The 19,905-nt window shown below is 39.1% G+C and overlaps 1 protein-coding gene across 5 annotated transcripts in view; it reads right to left on the minus strand.

Annotated features, from left to right (window-relative positions):
- The window catches only part of erf (Ets2 repressor factor), a 51,419-nt gene extending 37,946 nt beyond the window's left edge, over positions 1 to 13,473 (minus strand). Inside the window, exons 1-2 of one of the 5 annotated variants that reach the window (XM_048202822.1) lie at positions 13,327 to 13,473; positions 10,779 to 10,889 (exon numbers count right to left, since the gene is read on the minus strand). Coding sequence is in view for 2 of the 5 variants with exons in the window: in XM_048202820.1 (XP_048058777.1) it covers positions 13,327 to 13,330 (4 nt within the window). In the remaining 3 variants the exon portion in view is untranslated. Of the gene's footprint in view, positions 1 to 10,778; positions 10,906 to 13,326 lie in introns of those variants that run through there. The other 4 variants (XM_048202820.1, XM_048202821.1, XM_048202824.1 and 1 more) reach the window with 4 other exon arrangements.
- Positions 13,474 to 19,905: the final 6,432 nt, after the last annotated feature.

Below are 19,905 nucleotides of genomic sequence, written 5' to 3' on the forward strand. Positions count from 1 at the left end.
TAGTGTAGTTTATAAATCAGAATAGTCACTTAAATAGTCAGGCATAGCATTAATTTAGTTATTCAAACGTAAGACGCGTTAAAAAAAAATAAAGACGTACCGTATTGTTCCTCCTCGGTTAAATTCAATTCGACCATCAGTTTTCACACTTTCATGTGAAAAAAGCTTCAAAAATTAAATATTTATTGTGCACTTTAGTTAGATTAATTAAATAAAATGTGTTTTTACAAGTGTGCTGAAATCATTGAGCTTGCGCTGGCACTGACTTACAGCTGCTGTGATTACAAATGGAAAGCGCGGTGCTCGCTTTCTGTGTCATTCATTCACAAGAAAAGTTATTGTTTTTCTTAAGATTTTTGGAGTATTTCATACTTCACATTGACAAAATGTATTTTAAAACCTAGTTATTTTATAATGTTTAATATTTAGTCAAAAACGAAGTGAAAAACGATTAGAGGAAATGGCTGATATATGCGCAAATAAATGCTACTCTTCCACTACCTGCTGGTTAAAGTGGTAATTATTGTCTTTTTTATTTTTAAATAAATGTTTTCTATCAAATGTTGAATTTCCTATATTTTTAAACGCTCGGTTTTACAATGGGGACAATCTCAGAAGGATGAATAAATAATGTTTGTGGTCATCACATTAAAAATAACATTTGAAGTGCTGGAAAAAAAATGCTTGTGCGTGTCTAATTACAGACACGGCGTTCTTAAACGGTCCCAATAGCTTCGTCTTTATTGCAGTCAATAAAACTGGTTTATTGGAAAATTAGGCAAATGTAATAACTGCATTAAAATATGAATACAACATTGTAAAGTCAACCATGGTTTTGTGTCGATGTACAGCGACTACAGAATAAACAGCTAACAGTTCAACGGGAATTCCCGAGTTGGCTTAACGACAACCAGGAAGTAACCGTGCATATAGTCAATTGATGCTGCTCTGCTGTAATCCATTATGCACCACTCTGTTTGTTGTTAGGATTACATTTTTAGGCTAGTCTGCCTCAGTGGTCTAAAGACAGGAACACACCAAGCCAACGACGACGAACTCGTGGCGACGAAAGCAGACTGTGGGGTTTGCTCACGTCGGCAGCGTCTGGGTCCAAAGTTGCCCTGACACACCAAATCGACGCTCAACAAGATGAAATGCCTTTCCGTATCAGCAGGTGGCAGTAGCTGAACAGCCAATCAGAATGATCAGATGGCCCGACGGACCGACATGCTCCGACGCCGATTCAACATGTCGAATCAGCCGAAAAAACCCCAATGAGGACCCACTTCAGCCAATGGTGCGAAACACACTGAGTCCGCTTTTAAAGGTGCTCTAAGCGATCCTAGGTGGAGTAACTTCCTGTTGAGGTTCGAAGTGTTGTCAAACAAAACAGAGGCTAGCTAGACCCTCCCTCCTCCTCCTCCTCCTCCTCCCCCTCCCCTCCGTGCTTCCTGAAACAGTCATGAACGCACATTTAAAATCATTCTTGTCGGTTATTGGCTGGAGCATGTTTATTATGTTTTGTGGTCCAGGCTGCACCAGTTTGTTTTTATTGCCGTTTTCGGAGCTTGTGGCGACTACAGAGACCGCGTTTTTTTACAGTGTGTTCAGGGGACAGGCAGCTAGCGGATAGTGAGGAGATGTTTGCTGTATGTGACAAAAAATGATTTGGCCTAAAAACGTGTGACATCGCTTAGAGCACCTTTAAATAAATTTTTCCTTATAATTTACTCACCTCTATGTCATCCAATTTCGTCAGTCGAAAAGGTTTTTAATGAAAACATTCCAGGATTATATTCCTTATAGTGGACTTCAATGGCCTCCAAACGGTTGAAGGTCAAAATTACAGTTTCAGTGCAGCTTCAAAGGGCTTTAAACAATACCAGACAAGGAATAAGGGTCTTATCTAGCGAAACGATCTGTCATTTTCGAAAAGAAATACAAATGTATATGCTTCCGCTTTCCGCATTCTTCAAAAAGCTTACGCTGTATGTCCTACGCCTTTCCTATTCTACTTACGGAACGAACATGCCGCCAGTTTCGTTTTTTTCCGTAAGTAGAACTGAAAATGCTATTTTGATTAATTTGATATGATTAATGTAATTCATAACAAAAAGTGATGAGACAAGAAAGGATTTGCGTTTTTGACATATTAGACGTACAAATAGGATTGAATATATTTAAAAAATATATATTATTTGCAGTTTAAATTGATTACTTATATACTAATAGACCTGAAACTTTTACCGTTTTTATTTCTTTTTTGTTATTCCCTTAAATACCTTTTAATCTTTAATTAATTATTATTTAATTATTCAATCAATATTTAATTATATATATTTTAAAGCAATATCTAGGAGATTAGGAGGAAACTGAGGCTTTACTGAGCTCAACAGCTCTGACTGAGTTGTGATATAAATGAAACGCTATTGGCTATTTTAAAAAAAGGGGAGGAGCTGTTTAATATGTCCCGCCCTCTCTTACTGTTTCAGTGGAAATTGTCAACACACTGAATAATGCTACGCATTAAGCTTCACGATTTACATTGTGTGATAAAGAGCAGCTCAGAGGATATTCTATTTAAAAAAAAAAAAAAAAACAGTTAAATGGTTCCTTCACCCCTGTCATGTTGAAGATGAACTTGTTGACAAAAGTAGGATAGTAAGACATCCAGCACTGTTGGCAGCGAAGATAAGTTTAATAGTCATAAATATAAGCTATAAATATATAGAGAACAACAACCTTCTGCAGAAAAGGGCATGGATCCATCAGAGGTTGAAATTGTAGCTTATTTGTGCCAAGCAAAGTGTCACAGTGTCATAGCATATGGATCGAACACGACAGAATGTTCTTCAAGGTTGTTTACTCAGAAAAACGCAATTGTTATTGAGAGTGCTAAATGTGGGCTGGAGTGAGAAACGAATGTGAGTCTGTAGGTGGCCTTCTCTTTTCCTTATCTCTCATTCTTTTCCTCCACCGCCTCCCTTTCTCACTGTCAGAGCCCGAGCAGTTGTCAGTGGAAACTCAAGGGTAGTAGATGACATTTGTAAAGCATTTGCACGTAAGTGCTAAATTACCAGTTCGGCGTTAATGCTACTTGCGAGCACACGCACATAGGCCAGGCCTTGACTTCTTGTGCGCGAACTAAATCTCTGGGGACTTCCGAATACTGAGAATGCGACAAAACCCTAACTCAAAAACCCTTAATCTTTAAATGAAAGCAATGGTAAAATAAATGATAAGCAACATTTGTCTTTCATTAGCCATGGTACATTTAACACATAATGCTCGACTTCCATCATTTGACTCTCATTAACATTTGAGGAAAAAGTGACTTCAACCAGTAATTGATGTTAATTCGAAGGCGGCTCTGGGTGTAAAACACTGAATACAGCCATTTGCTAGTGTATAAGCAAATGACTCAAAACGAGCAAGACGGAGAAAGAGACAGAGATCTGGTTTGTGGCCTCGTTTGGAGATGTTTTCTTTCACTCCTCTCCTTTGTGGCACGACCCCGCCGTCTCTAATCAGAATGACAGACAGACGCGCAGGAGAGAAAGCGAGGGGGAGAGACAGAGATGAGAAAAAAAAGAGATGGAGAGAAAAAGAGGAGTCATCCTAGAAGCAAATGGGCCTTGGGAACATACAAAGTGGTACACGGCACAGGACGAACTCTAGTGCATCTTTAGTGCAGCACTAATGGGCAATTCACATATTGTTATAACTTAATGAAAACCATAACCATGCGCCTACAGAAATAACCCTTTTTTGGGAATCCAAGAATATCAAAGCGATGGAAGGACATAGCAGTGTAAGTACGTCATAAAGATTACTCCAAAATGGATTTGTAGGGAGAAGAAAGAGGTAATTTATGTGCTGTTTTTTCCATGGTATTCTCAGACGCACAGAGAGCGTTTTAATGTTTGCGCGTTCCCGAATTCTGAACACTGACGTGCACATGATCATGTCAAGATGAGAAAGGGACCAAAGCACTGTTGCCCTGTCCGAAATCGCTCATTCACTGAATCACTATTTCATATATAGTGAGTGTTATGTGCATTTTACCGCTTTGAAAGAAATTAATCATTTTATTCATCAAGGACACATTAAATTGGTCAGAATTGACAGTAAAATTTGACAAAAAATTCTATTTAAAACAAATGCTGTTTTTTTTAAACATTCTATTGATTAAAAAATTCTGAAAAATGTTGCACGATTTTCAAAAAAAAGAAAAAATTAAGCAGCACAACTGATTTCAACATTAATAATAATAATTAAAAAAAATGTTTATTGATGTGACTGAAGGAATAAATGACATTTTAAAACATTAAAATAGAAAACAGTTGTTTTAAATTGTAATAACATTTCACAATATTACTGTTTTTACAGTACTTTTTGATCAAATAAATGTGGCCTTGGTGAGCAAAAAAGACTTCTTTCAAAAATATATAAAAACTCAGCGTTATCTCAAGAAAGATAAGACACATTGCATTGCAGTTAATGGCAAAAAAATTTTGGACTCACATTTTAATGTTTCTTTAATCAACTGATGACTTATAAAAGTGGAAAAAAGTGAAATATCAGAACCAGTTAATGTACATTGTACAAAAAATGCTGGGTTGTTTCAACCCATGTTTGGGTCAAATAAGGACAAACCCAACCATTAGGTTTAAAAAATAAATTAAAAAATTTGAAACAGTGGTTGGGCTTGTTCATATTTGACCTAAACATGGGTTAAAACAACCCAGAATTGTTTAAAGTGTAGCATGAGCTAGTATATATTGATTGTAGTTGTACACTATAAATCAGAGTGCATTGTGGGTATAAAAGGCTATCCAATGACTGCGTCTGAAATCGCATACTATCTTGAGTAGGTACTTATTTTGAATAAGTAATTACTTTGTGACAGTTAAAAAAATTATGTTCATAGTATGAAATGTAATCTGGTCGTACTACATTTGCCATGTTGCCCTTATCACATGACCTACCAGTGTCAGTTGCATCGCATCACTGCCATTTACAAATCCTCTCCAATGGCGTCAAGGGATAGTAAAGTGTCTATCATATGCACACTTCAGAATCTTGAGTACACTGTAAAAATTATTTTCATGATGTTATCAACTTTTTTTTGTCAAATCAACTTAGATAATTAATGTGGTTCAAATAACATAATATTTCATGTCTATGTTGATTAAACCAATCGCCTTCATTGTAGTAACTCAAATTTTTAATTTCAATGAACTCAAAATTAAGGCAACCAGGTAACTTTTTTAAGTTGAACCAACAATTCTTTTTTTACAGTGTAGTAGGTCCATCTAGGTACTTTTTGCCTACTCTTTTCTGAGTACTGTGAATTCAAACATCTTACATACTGCAGTGTTTTTTACCTGCTATATAGTAGGGAAGTATGCAATTTCAGATGCAGCCAATAAGTGCACTATACAGGGAATTGAGAGCATTTTGGACACAAACTTGTGTTTGTACTTTAATCTATTTTAATTTCAAGATTATGCTTTAATTAACACCTTGAATTATATGATAACCATTAAATTCAAACAATTATTTGAATTTTTATACTCCTATCAATGCACACATATTTACAGCACACCCCTAATTTCAGTCATGTTGAATGTATTTACTTGTCGTATAGAGACAAGATAGATGTCATAACAAATCAATGTGTTTCTTCAGCCTGTTGTCCTTTACTTCAACTTCTCACCCGCTGACAAGTCTACACAAAACACACAATCACTGCAATTAGCTTCCCATCTCCCACACATTTGAGGCCAATGATCACACGACCGAGTATTCAGAAAAAATGATGAAGATTAATCACTGACAGCTGAAAGTACTGATTAATGAGCGGTCATTAAAACTTCATGTAGGACTGATCAAAGCAACGCATGTATGTTGCGGCCAGGTTTACCACACAAAAAAGTGGAAGCCTGTTGAGAAAGACAGAATGGGGGCAGAGGGGAATGTTTCTAGTGAGCTCTGATGAAGGAAATCTAATGATAAAGCAATTGGTGTTCTTTAGGCAAAAGTGTCCTCTCTTTTAGTCATCTCCCAAACATTGCTATAGTTCTAGTAGTAAATACCCCCCACTGACCCCGTGAAGGGGGCCCAATATACACATCCACATGCATGCAGAATCCAAACACACACACACACACACACACTCAAAACGCACAAAGGGAGCTTTGTGCACCAATGACGGAAGGCTCTTACATGTGTGTGTGTGTGTGTGTGTGTGTGTGTGTGTGTGTGTGTGTGTGTGTGTGTGTGTGTGTGTGTGCATGTATAATTGGTGTTATGAAGGTGTTTAAAGGTGTCAAGGTCAACAGCATGATATACCTTTTTATTTTTCATACCAGGTTTTCAAAAATAAAGAAAAAAAACTATGGCATCCAAGGTCCCATCTTCCAGGCTTCCCAGCTCAGAGAGAGAGAGAGAGAAAAAGAGGCAGAGAGAGATACAGAAGTGCTGTGGGACCAATAGGGAGGAATTCTCAAGGGAATTGGGGATTAGGAAAGAGTGTCAGGGAGAGAGAGAGAAAGGAAGGGGTGGGGCTAAAATGCTAAAAGTATGAGGGGTAAAAGCAGCAGCCCAAAAATGGAGGGGGAAGGGCATCGGGGGAAAGGGAAAAAAGAGCGAGAGTTTATGTATACATCTCTGTGTGTGCCTGTAAAGGAGCGTGTGAATAGACTCTTTGTGATCAAAAGACTTGTTTATTTTCTTGGCGCTTGAACTCTTCAGGAAACACATTTGGCCTGTCTCTCCGCTGTCTGCCACACTAACCTCATAACACACACCTTTGACTTTACACACAACTTCAGAGACGGATTTTATAGTGCTGCAATCCCAAAGACAATATCTCCTGTTCAAATGCACATGTGTATCTCAAAGGGATTCTTGATGAGGACCATGCAAATTGACGTCCATGTTTTCTCTTTCAAGTATACATAAACTCTCCTTCTCATTCTGTTCAGTGTCCCCTCACTCTTTGCTTCTCCTTGTCCCAGCTGGTATTCACACATTTCTAATAGGATTACCACACTTTCACTTTGGGGAAGAGCAGATAGATGTATACGAGGGATGATGGGGTGAAAGTAACAAGGTACGAAAAGAGATTTATGGGGTTGCTGCTTGCATATGCAAAACTACACATTGCTAGAATGTTCAGAGTTGTTGCTAAGGCATTGCTAGGGTGTTCAGAGTGGTTTCCAGGGTGTTGCTATGCAGTTCCTATGGTGTTTTTGATTTCTACAACATCACAAGGCCATGAAGGTGGTTGCTAGGGTGTTCGGAGTGGTTTCCAGGGTGTTGCTGTGCAGTTCCTATGATGTTTTTGATTTCTACAACATCGCTAGGCTGTGATGGTGGTTTCTGTGGTGTTCAGAGTGTTCGCCAGGGTGTTGCTAGGGTGTTCAGAGTGGTTTCCAGGGTGTTGCTATGCAGTTCTTATGGTGTTTTTGATTTATACAACATCGCTAGGCCGTGATGGTGATTTCTGTGGTGTTCAGAGTGTTCGCCAGGGTGTTGCTAGGGTGTTCAGAGTGGTTTCCATGGTGTTGCTATGCAGTTCCTATGGTGTTTTTGATTTCTACAACATCACTAGGCCATGAAGGGTGTTGCTAGGGTGTTCAGAGTGGTTTCCATGGTGTTGCTATGCAGTTCCTATGGTGTTTTTGATTTCTACAACATCACTAGGCCGTGAAGGTGGTTGCTAGGGTGTTCAGAGTGGTTGCCAGGGTGTTACTATGCAGTTCCTATGATGTTTTTGATTTATACAACATTGCTAGGCCGTGATGGTGATTTCTGTGGTGTTCAGAGTGTTCGCCAGGGTGTTGCTAGGGTGTTCAGAGTGGTTTCCATGGTGTTGCTATGCAGTTCCTATGGTGTTTTTGATTTCTACAACATCACTAGGCCATGAAGGGTGTTGCTAGGGTGTTCAGAGTGGTTTCCATGGTGTTGCTATGCAGTTCCTATGGTGTTTTTGATTTCTACAACATCACTAGGCCGTGAAGGTGGTTGCTAGGGTGTTCAGAGTGGTTGCCAGGGTGTTGCTATGCAGTTCCTATGATGTTTTTGATTTATACAACATCGCTAGGCCGTGATGGTGGTTTCTGTGGTGTTCAGAGTGTTCGCCAGGGTGTTGCTAGGGTGTTCAGAGTGGTTTCCATGGTGTTGCTATGCAGTTCCTATGGTGTTTTTGATTTCTACAACATCACTAGGCCATGAAGGGTGTTGCTAGGGTGTTCAGAGTGGTTTCCATGGTGTTGCTATGCAGTTCCTATGGTGTTTTTGATTTATACAACATCGCTAGGCCGTGATGGTGGTTGCTAGGGTGTTCAGAGTGTTCGCCAGGGTGTTGCTAGGGTGTTCAGAGTGGTTTCCATGGTGTTGCTATGCAGTTCCTATGGTGTTTTTGATTTCTATAACATCACTAGGCCGTGAAGGTGGTTGCTAGGGTATTCAGAGTGGTTGCCAGGATGTTGCTATGCAGTTTCTATGGTGTTTTTGATTTCTATGACATCGCTAGGCCATGAAGGTGGTTTCTGTGGTGTTCAAAGTGGTTGCCAAGGTGTTGCTAGGGTGTTCAGAGTGGTTTCCAGGGTGTTGCTATGCAGTTCCTATGGTGTTTTTGATTTCTACGACATCGCTAGGCTGTGAAGGTGGTTAATAGGGTGTTCAGAGTGGTTGCCATGGTGTTGCTATGCAGTTTCTATGGTGTTTTTGATTTCTATGACATCGCTAGGCCATGAAGGTGGTTTCTGTGGTGTTCAAAGTGGTTGCCAAGGTGTTGCTAGGGTGTTCAGAGTGGTTTCCAGGGTGTTGCTATGCAGTTCCTATGGTGTTTTTAGTTTCTAGGACATCGCTAGGCCTTGAAGGTGGTTGTTAAGCTGTTGCTAGGCTGCCCTTGGTAGTTGCCAGGGTATTGTAATGTACTTACAACTGTGTTTTTGGTTTCTAGGACATTACTAGGCCCAGAAGGTGGTTGCTAGGTTGTTACTAATAAGCCTAAGCCAAGTGTCAATAGCCTGGTTGCCATTTATATATTTTTACACAAATATTGGGATAAAAACAACACGAAGATGCAGAAAAACAACACTTGATAATTTACTATGTACTTTTTAATATTTTGGATATAATTTTTTTTTTTTTTTTTGGTAAGAAGATATAAACTAAAATTCTAAACACATTTACATTAATATTTCACTTAAAAAAAAAAAAAAAAATTATTATATTTTTCTAATCTCATTCTGTTTACGACTGTTGCTCCAAAATGTACAATATCATTCAATAACACATAGGAGGGAAGCGCTGCCTTATTTGCCAGTTGTTTTCGCAAATATTCAAATTTTTCCACATAAATTAAATTCATAACTTGCATGGAAAAAAAGAAAAATCTCATGATATTCTAATCCCTAGATATGGCTCACATCCTTCCTTCAATGGAAATCTGTGCTGTGAGCGCTGACATTTAATACTCAGGGTTACCACCAAGTATGAGCAATAGAAATGAAATTGACCTAGAAAGTGATGAAAAGACAAATACAGACCTTAACACTTCACAATCAAACACCAGGTGGATATACTGTATTATATGGGACTAGTGACGTTGACTTGCCCCTTCCTATAAGCAAATGCAATGAGAATGTAGCATTAATACATCACACACACCGGCAGGCAGTGCATACACGGGAACCCTCGAGCTATTTAAAGTAAATATTTCAAAAGTGGTAAAACCAGGTGTCCTCCGACCACTTGATTAGGTGTAAATAAAGTCAACTGTAATCCCAGAGAGAGGGAGACTGTGTTTGTATGTGTGTGTATGTGTGAGGACTCATAAGCCAGCGAGGAAAAGAGACTGAAGGAGAGGAATGCAAGAGTTATATTTGACCCATTTCAGGCACTATGCCAAGCGCTGTGCCAAGCCTATGAGAGCGAGAGAGAGCGAGCGCTGGAATGAGGGTGAGGAATTAAAAGTGAGAACAGAAGTAAATTGTGGAGCAGAGACACGGGGCACCAGCCGCAAGAAACATGAGCGAGGTTAAGTGTTAGAGGACACCGAATGGCTACGAAAGCGTACGCATGTTTATAAGTGGCTGCGAGGGCAGCTGGTATGTACAGAACGGTGTCAGTTTATATCGGGTCCGGCATGTGTGTGTTGACAGTGTCTCCTGTATCTCAGCTAGGAACTTTCTCTTCCTACTCCTATTCGCACTATTCACGACTGACTTCCTACTCTTCCTTCTCCTCCTTTCGCTCCCTCCCATGCACAAACGTGCTCTCTTTCCATCTTTCTTTTGGCCCAAAATAGTCACAGAGTGAAAAATTTCAAACCGACATCTACACTTTGTTTTGGTTGGAGACGTCCTCAAAGTCCCCCCGAAATTTGTTTCATATTAAAGCAACAAAGCTCAGAGTTATATTTAAGAAAAAAGGACAGTGGGATGAGGAAAAAAATGGAGAGGGGACTGAAATGATGGGGTAATATTGGGATATATGGGGTAAAAAGTAAACGTGAGACGGAGTGCAGGGTTCGGAAAGAGTGAAACGGTGCCCGGGGTGAGTCTGTCGAACACTGCAGACTGTGTGGCAACCGTGGCCTCATTACCTCACTGGCAATGAAGTCTCGGCCCTGCCTTTTAACACAGAGGAAATGTGTGTGTGTGTGTGAGGAAATGTGTGTGTTTTGCAGTGAGAGGAACACAGTGTCGGTTTGTGAGGGGGAGAGAAATAAAGAAAGAGGGTGAGAATATGTGTTTGCGTACCCTGTGCCAGGATGACTGTGGTGTGCCGACAGCTTGCCAATGCTCCAACCTCAATCACGTTTGTCGGGTGTCGAGAAACACCTCGCGGTGTCTGTTGCTATGGCCATTAGTCTCCAACCGCACATAGATATAAGCCAAGATAATAATACATAATCATTAAATGCTGTTATAATGACAAGCCACCGTGATGCCTACGTCGCAGTTTGGCATACTGAACAAAGGATTCGAGTAACTATATTTAACTCTTTTAAGCTTAGTCCTTTTTTGTTGTGCACTATATAATTGCAATGTAACCTTTCGAATACTGTGAAATTCAGTCAAACTCATCTACCACTTAAAGTGACAGATCACAAAAAATGAAAAATCTGGCATTGTTTACCATGAAAGTCAATTGGGCCCAATGTTGTTTCGGAACTCACCGACTTTCATTGTATGAACAAAAACAGTTGAAATTTCTTCAAAATATCATACAGGTTTGGAACGACATGAGTGTTCCCTAAGATATTCTAGTGGATGGATATTGTGTGCAATGTGGATGTAGCTTTGGATTCTGCATGAGTGTCTGTACATTAACTGTAAGCTGACATGTATTGTGTCAATGTCTTCTGTGTTTTGTTTTCTTGTTTCTGCAAGTAGTCCTGCCTACAAGTTTGGCCAGCTGATGTATAAAACAAGGCCTTGACTGTAAACGACCTTGTTTGTTGGAACTGTTGGCTTTGTGTTTAAATGCGGAGGACATGGATGAGTAAATTGGCGAGAGTGAGATATCTTACCGTGTCTTCCCTTTTGTATGGTTTTATACAAATGAGCATGTTCGACATGATATGCTCATCGAGGGATTGTGAATGCCTGCCATAGCACACTCCGATATTAAGATAGGACTTTTCATCATTGATATGAAAGGTTTTATCAATGACAATAACACTAATTGTTAAAGGGTTAGTTCACCCAAAAATGAAAATAATGTCATTTATTACTCACCCTCATGTCGTTCCACACCCGTAAAGGCAGGAACACACCAAGCCGACGGTAGGCCGTCGGGCAGTTTTTCTTCGTCGGCCGACTAAGTTTTCTCAGTGTGTTCGACACCGTTGGCTGAAGTTGGTCCTCATTGGGTTTTTTCGGCCGATTCGCCATGTTTATTGGCTGTTCAGATACTGCCACCTGCTGGTACGGAAAGGCATTTCATCTTGTACAGGCGCAGAACAGACGTGCTACTTGGCCGTCGACTGTTTAGTGTTGGTTTAGTGTGTCAGGCCAACTTTGGAAACAGACGCTGCCAACATGAGCCAACCCCGCAGTCTGCTTTCGTCGCCACTAGTTTGTCGATGTCGGCTTGGTGTGTTCTGGCCTTAAGACCTTTGTTCACCTTCAGAACACAAATTAAGATATTGTTGATGAAATCTGATGGCTCAGTGAGGCCTCTATTGAGAGCAAAGCCATTCAAAAGTCCATAAAGGTACCAAAAACATATTTGAAACGGTTCATGTGAGTTCAGTGTTTCTATCTTAATATTATAAAGCCACAAAAAATTTTTTTAAAAATAACGACTTTTCAACAATATCTATATGGGCTGATTTCAAAACACTGCTTCATGAAGCTTCTGAGCTTTATGAATCTTTTGTTTCGAATTAGTGATTCGGATCTCCTGCTGAAATCACATGACTTTGGTGCTCCGATTCACTGATTCAATTCGTAAAGCTCTGAAGCAGCGTTTTGAAATCGGCCCTAATAGATACTGTTGCAAAGTCTTTATTTTGTTTTTGGCGCACAAAAAGTATTCTCATGACTTTATAATATTAAAGTAGAGTGACATGGACTGTTTAAAATATGTTTTTAGTACCTTTATGGACCTTGAGTGTTTCAAAGGCTTTGCTCTCAATAGAGGCCTCACTGAGCCATCAGATTTCATCAACAATATCTTAATTTGTGTTCAGAAGATGAACGAAGGTCTTGAGGGTGAGTAATAAATGACATTATTTTCATTTTTGGGTGAACTAACCATTTAACACATTATTCAAGTATACATACACAGTCAATTAGATTAGTGGGGATGTGTAAAAGTAACCGAATAATTGGTGCTGCTTGCAAAACAAGTCAAATGATCTGTCTTGTGGAAGCTCTGTATAATTAGGCTGGATTTGGGTCCCCCCTAAGGGTAGGCCCTACATGACCTACTCTTACTACTAGTTAGACCTCAGACCATTAAAATGTGAGTAACAACAGGCTTCTACGACAAAATGCTACACAGGTAAAGTAATAGGTAAATTCAACCATTTGGATATTTTTGTTTCCCTGTAAAATCACTGACTCTTTAACTACATCACAGGACATGATTTTACTTCATATATTTTTTATATAATTAGACATAGATTGATCGTGAATTCAAAAATAGGTCAAATATAGTAATTTATGTCTTTTAATTTCAACTAGGCCTATGGGAAAAGAAGATTTCCTGACGTTAAAAAGCATTTGTACTTGTTTCGCAGCTTCAAACCACTATTCAGACTCACAGCTAACATTCAAATATGTATTCAAAATAACTCACCCATCACATCGGGTTCTGTCACGAAATGGTAATTTAACAGTCAAGAGGTTATTTGAATTCTCACCGCAGACACTTGGTCTGTTTTGCAGGCGGAAATCTTCCCGTAATCTAGTAAAATCTGTTTGCTGAGAAACTGAGGGTCGCCATGTGAAAGCAGATGGAGTTTGCCGTCCATCTAGTGGCTAACTTTGGTATTGCACATCTCTGCAAAAATTCAAGTTAATCGAATCCGTCTATGATCGAGTCAGAATGAAAAATAGGCGGGGAAAAGCGTGTGGGAATCGCGACTCCTTGTTTTCCTAACGTTCTGAAGAACATTAAAGGAAGCTGTGTTCTAAAATGTTTGATCACTGTTTTCTAACTGGTCATTAAGTATTTCAAGCAAGTAGACCAGCAACAAACCGACTGGTCTTACCAGGTAAGAGTGGTCAAGATGATGTTTTTGTTGGCTGTTTGACTAGCTTGAAACTGGTTAGAAACCAATAAACCATATGCAAATGATTGTGTAGGTATTTGTTTAAAACTCATATTTTATTTTCAATGAAATTGAGTAAATGTAGCTACACAAAGTAGCATGGAACTACCATGTTTTTAATATTAAAAAATATAAAAATATAATTTAAAAATTACATTGTGCATGTACTGTAGTCATTTACCACTGCCCATATCAAATGGACTTGCCATCTATGGGCTACTTTTCTAAAACTAGGACATGCTTCATTAAAGGTAGACGGGTAGAGGGTAAACAGACTATTAGGGATTTCAAACAGTCCAAATATTTATGCGTCATGTGTTTAGAAGTGACAGCACAATGATGTCACATAGCAAAAGAGGTCAAGAACTGCTTGACCAATTTTTCAAAACACATCATAACTAGCTTTTAAGAGAGTGGTTCTTAGAGACTCCGGCCTGAACAGTCATCAGCTTGTTAGTGTTAAAACTTGAAAGTGTTTGGGAATGCCTTACATTCCCATACTTAATATTTTTCTCCTAAGGACCTGGATTTCCATTGCGTGACAGTTGGCAGGTGTGACTTAAAAGTTCTCTTTCATAACTAACCATTTCTTAGCTAACATAAAATTATCTTCAGTTACCTGTCATTTAGAAGACACACTTATTGATGGATAGTCCTTCTCGAGTATCATGATTGCTCTGGGGAATAATGGTTAGATAGTTCGCTCAGAAAATCTGAAAACACAGTTCGCCTATACAGTGCAACCATTGTATTAACCCATCAGGCCTTCACCATGAGTCTGTCAACAGTTATAATCAAAAAAACAAACAAAAAAAACCCAGCATTCTTAGCATTCTTAAAAAAATAGCATTCTTATTTGCATAATTACAAAATTTAAAACATTGATTGGACAAGTGCAAGAGTCAGAACAAGCCAGCGACTTGTTGTAGTAAGCAAACTCACAGCTTAAACTGATTAATTTAACTCTTACATCACTGCACTTCACACACTCCATTTAGTTCTTACTGAACGCCAGAGGTGGTGCTTCACACTGAATATTATATCTCTTGCTCAAGCACAAGTTGAGTCTAAAAACAACAAAGTCATCACATGACCTGGAATGTCATGGGGATCCCCTCATTCAACCCCATAACATCCAAACCATCCCTATAATCTTCTCGCATACGTGCAAAGGTTGCAGGTCGAAAGAAAACTTTCATTCACAATACCTTGAAGTCTTTGACAGCCTTGTAACAAATGTTTTTGTTGGAGCCGCATGTTAATGCGTCCTACAGAGGCTGTGGTGGACTGAAGACAAACTTTGTTAGGAGATATTCGTCTGTTCATTCCAGATGCTGCCAGAGTGCAGTAAGTTTGTTTACGTACGCACCAGAGATTGTTTTGTTTATGAAACAGACCAGTGGCTTAATCAATGTCATTCATATGCACATGGTGGCAGTGAAAAGTGTTTGTGCCATTCAGTTTGGGCCTATATATATGCATCATGTTATAATGAGTGTTTTCGCTCTGTATTGATACCTTGATACCTGAGGGATTCGCACTATAGCTGTGCTGTTTAAAAATAATGTGATCCTGTACCGTTATACACTGTAAAAAAAATCCCAGTAAAATTTACGGTAAAAAAACGGCAGCTGTGGTTGCCAGAATTTTACCGTAAAAAATACGGTAGCAAAAAAAATGTGTTAAATTTACGGTAAAATAACATATTTCATTAACTGATATTAATGTTAATTTACCAACCTAATGAAGTACTAATATCTGTTTTGCACCTTTATAATACACTGACAATCACCAAACACAGTGGTGATGAGAGTCACATGATTAATCAAAGTTTATCACAAGCAGCTTTTCCACAAGCTGAGAAGGACAATACTAATATATATAGAAGGTGCACGCAGTGTCATTCACACACACACTAAACACCATCATGGTAACACACATGACATTGTAAAAATGCAATAAACATTAATTTAACAACATTAGGTGTAACATAAAACCCTAATGTACATAACTGATTAGAAAAAAAAAAAGAGAAAAACCCAAGAAGAAACAGAGTTATTTCAACGAAAATATATCAACTGTGAAGTGTCACGAAGGGAATTGTGGGAATGTCAATTTACGGTTTTTCACTGTATATTTTACAATGAATTGTTATTTTCACTTCCAAAAACTGTGAATTTAACGGTATTTTACTGTAAAATTACATTAAATGTACCATTAAATCTATTACAGTTATTCACCGTATATAGTACGGGAACTTTCTGTAAACCAATTAACAGTTTTTCACCGCAGCATTTTTACAGTCTTTTACTGTTAAAATCACAGTCATTTTTTAGTATTCTAGTGGCACCCAGAGTGTTCTCGCTCAGGCTTCAGTAAGTACTGTTGTGGCAATATGGACAACTTAGCCTGACATGCACTGTGTGCAGGGCCACTTTACAGGAGGATGATGGACATGACTGCTGTCCACCCTGCTTAGGCTTGGGATATCAGAAGCAGGACCTCACTGATGATGCCTGTATGAATTGTAGCACCATGTCGTCATGGGAGCAGAGAGTTTCCAGAGGGACTCTTGACCTCAGATGCACTTCCTCGGCAGGGCAAAGTGACGTCTAAGCATAAAAGGGTGGAAGCAGTGATAGGGCTGTAGTCAAGTCCACCTTTGTCAAGTCCAAGACAAGTCCAAGTCCAAATGGTTCGAGTCCAAGTCAAGATCGAGTCCAAAGAGGTTCAAGTCCAAGTTAAGTCCGAGTCCAAATGACAGAGTCAAGACAAAGACCGAAAAAAATAAGACCACTTACATAACTATTGAGAATTTATGTGATGCGAGAGACAGCATATCTTCTATTCTAAGATAATCATTTTGCATTGGCTGTTTTTAAATTCACTACAGCAGTGATTCCCAAACATTTTACAGTCGCGTACCCCCTGCGTTTAACCTCCTTCTGCATTCCCCCTCTCTTTCACTTAGACTGCTGCAGTCACACCTTTTCCATTAAAGGGTTAGTTCACCCAAAAATGAAAATTCTGTCATTAATTACTCACCCTCATGCCGTTCTACACCCGTAAGACCTTTGTTAATCTTCAGAACACAAATTAAGATATTTTAGTTGAAATCTGATGGCTCCGTGAGGCCTTCAGGGAGCAATGACACTTCCTCTCTCAAGATCCATAAAGGTACTAAAAACATATTTAAATCGGTTCATGTGAGTACAGTGGTTCAATATTAATATTATAAAGCGACGAGAATATTTTTGGTGCGCCAAAAAAACAAAATAACGACTTATATCGTGATGGCCGATTTCAAAACACTGCTTCAGGAAGCATCAGAGCACAGATGAATCAGTGTGTCGAATCTGCTGTTCGGAGCGCCAAAGTCACGTGATTTCAGACGTTTGCAGTTTGACACGCGATCTGAATCATGATTCGATACGCTGATTCATTATGTGCCGATGCTTCATGTTTTTTTGGCGCACCAAAAATATTCTCGTCACTTTATAATATTAATATTGAACCACTGTACTCACATGAACCGATTTAAATATGTTTTCAGTACCTTTATGGATCTTGAGAGAGGAAATGTCATTGCTCCCTATGCAGGCCTCACGGAACAATCAGATTTCAACTAAAATATCTTAATTTGTGTTCCAAAGATGAACGAAGGTCTTACGGGTGTAGAACAGCATGAGGGTAAGTAATAAATGACAGAATTTTCATTTTTGGGTGAACTAACCCTTTAAGGAACAATATTTTCCCCCTCAAACTGATTGTTCATTAAAGTGCTGTTTTTTACCTTTATAAATACCTTTATAAAATAAACAATGTTTTAAATTAAAAATGTCCAATATAGAAATAAGCAATTATGTTCAAATGATGTGATACTTTAAATATTGAACTAAAACTGCCAGTAGGTGGCACTAAGTCACTGTCTTAATGGCTGTATTTTTGAATGGGTAATTGAATCATTGACTCTCATGATTTCTTCACAGTCACAGATTCTTTCACAAAACATTGCTGTGAGTTGCAGTTCTGCTGTGGCTTTCGTTGGAACAATTATTTTGTTTTGTTGGAACTATTATTTCGCAAAATACAGCAAACAATACAGTGTTTAAAATGTACCTCACTTAATATTACCCTTTTGTTTGTTGAACCGTTATATAAAATCAATGTCACGTTTGCAATAATGTGGATATTTGGGAAAAATTGAATTTTTGCTTGTATAATATGTTATCAATATTAAAAACAAGAATGCACACAGGGTGCTAGTCTTAAATAAATCGAGACCAGCCTGTGCCCTAGGCTATTTGTTCTTCATGCTAGTAAGTGCTAAAACCCCACTTTTACAATGGTAGCCTACATTATCTGCGTTTCCACCGAAATTAATTATTGTGGAGAATGGCAGTAGGCTGATGCAGCTGATGTATTCTGCACGCAACTTCTCATACGCTGATTGTGTGGATACAGTCAGTTTTGACAGCAAAAGGTGAGGTAATTTGATTAGATGTCATGTATTTGCGACATTTTGCTTTTTAGAAATGCATGCTTTGTTTTAATGTTATATTAAGGTGGGGTAGAATTAAATGAACGGCAAAGCTCAGCATTTTGTTTGCATACCCCCTCTGTCATGTAGGCTACCCCAGTTTGGGAACCACTGCATTACAAGATTTGAATAGAATATTTGCATAAATTAAAAAACTAAATGTTGTTTCTATAGCAGCAACATTAAAGTTTACAGCAGCAAAGTCACTATATATAAATTTTGTCTTTTTATTCACTAAGTTTTTATTGCATGTAGGCCTACTTAGTACTCCTCTTCACTTCATGGCGACCGCTGTGTGTGTGTGCCCACGCTCATGTCTGTGCTACGTTAGAGCCGACACGAGCGACAGAGAGTACAGAGGCTGCCGGTCTGCAGCCCCACAGCCCGTTTAATGGCACGTTTCATTGCCCATCGCTAAATAACATGTTCATTTCAGAAAAAAGCATATTGCTGGACTCGGTTGAGACCAGTGACCAAGTCCAAGACAAGTCCGAGACAATAGAAAAACGTCTCGAGTCCAGACGAGTAGTACTACAGCACTAAGCAGTGAGTGCCTCTACCAGTAAGAGAGGTAAAGAGGAAAATCCCAAAGCCCACAGTGGCTGCTCCCTCCAGTGTCTTTTTTCAGAGGAGCAGCAAGACCCATTCCCCCATCCAAAGATTAAATTGAGGAGCTACAGAAGTGCTCTCTGCCCATGGCCTCAGTGCAGATTCACAGACAATGTTCTTATTCAGGCATATACAATGGGTACGGAAAGTATTCAGACCCCCTTAAATTTTTCACTCCAGCCATTTGCGGCCATTTGCCAAAATCATTTAAGTTCATTTTTTTTCCTCATTAATGGACACACAGCACCCCATATTGACAGAAAAACACAGAATTGTTGACATTTTTGCAGATTTATTAAAAAAGAAATATCACATGGTCCTAAGTATTCAGACCCTTTGCTTAGTATTCAGTAGAATAATACAATAATACAGATCTAATACAGCCATGAGTCTTTTTGGGAAAGATGCAACAAGTTTTTCACACCTGGATTTGGGGATCCTCTGCCATTCCTCCTTGCAGATCCTCTCCAGTTCTGTCAGGTTGGATGGTAAACGTTGGTGGACAGCCATTTTTAGGTCTCTCCAGAGATGCTCAATTGGGTTTAAGTCAGGGCTCTGGCTGGGCCATTCAAGAACAGTCACGGAGTTGTTGTGAAGCCAGTCCTTCGTTATTTTAGCTGTGTGCTTAGGGTCATTGTCTTGTTGGAAGGTAAACCTTTGGCCCAGTCTGAGGTCCTGAGCACTCTGGAGAAGGTTTTCGTCCAGGATATCCCTGTACTTGGCCGCATTCATCTTTCCCTTGATTGCAACCAGTCGTCCTGTCCCTGCAGCTGAAAAACACCCCCACAACATGATGCTGCCACCACCATGCTTCACTGTTGGGACTGTATTGGACAGGTGATGAGCAGTGCCTGGTTTTCTCCACACATACCGCTTAGAATTAAGGCCAAAAAGTTCTATCTTGGTCTCATTAGACCAGAGAATCTTATTTCTCACCATCTTGGAGTCCTTTAGG

Source organism: Megalobrama amblycephala, linkage group LG9 (assembly GCF_018812025.1).
Source record: "Megalobrama amblycephala isolate DHTTF-2021 linkage group LG9, ASM1881202v1, whole genome shotgun sequence".
NCBI lineage: Eukaryota > Metazoa > Chordata > Actinopteri > Cypriniformes > Xenocyprididae > Megalobrama > Megalobrama amblycephala.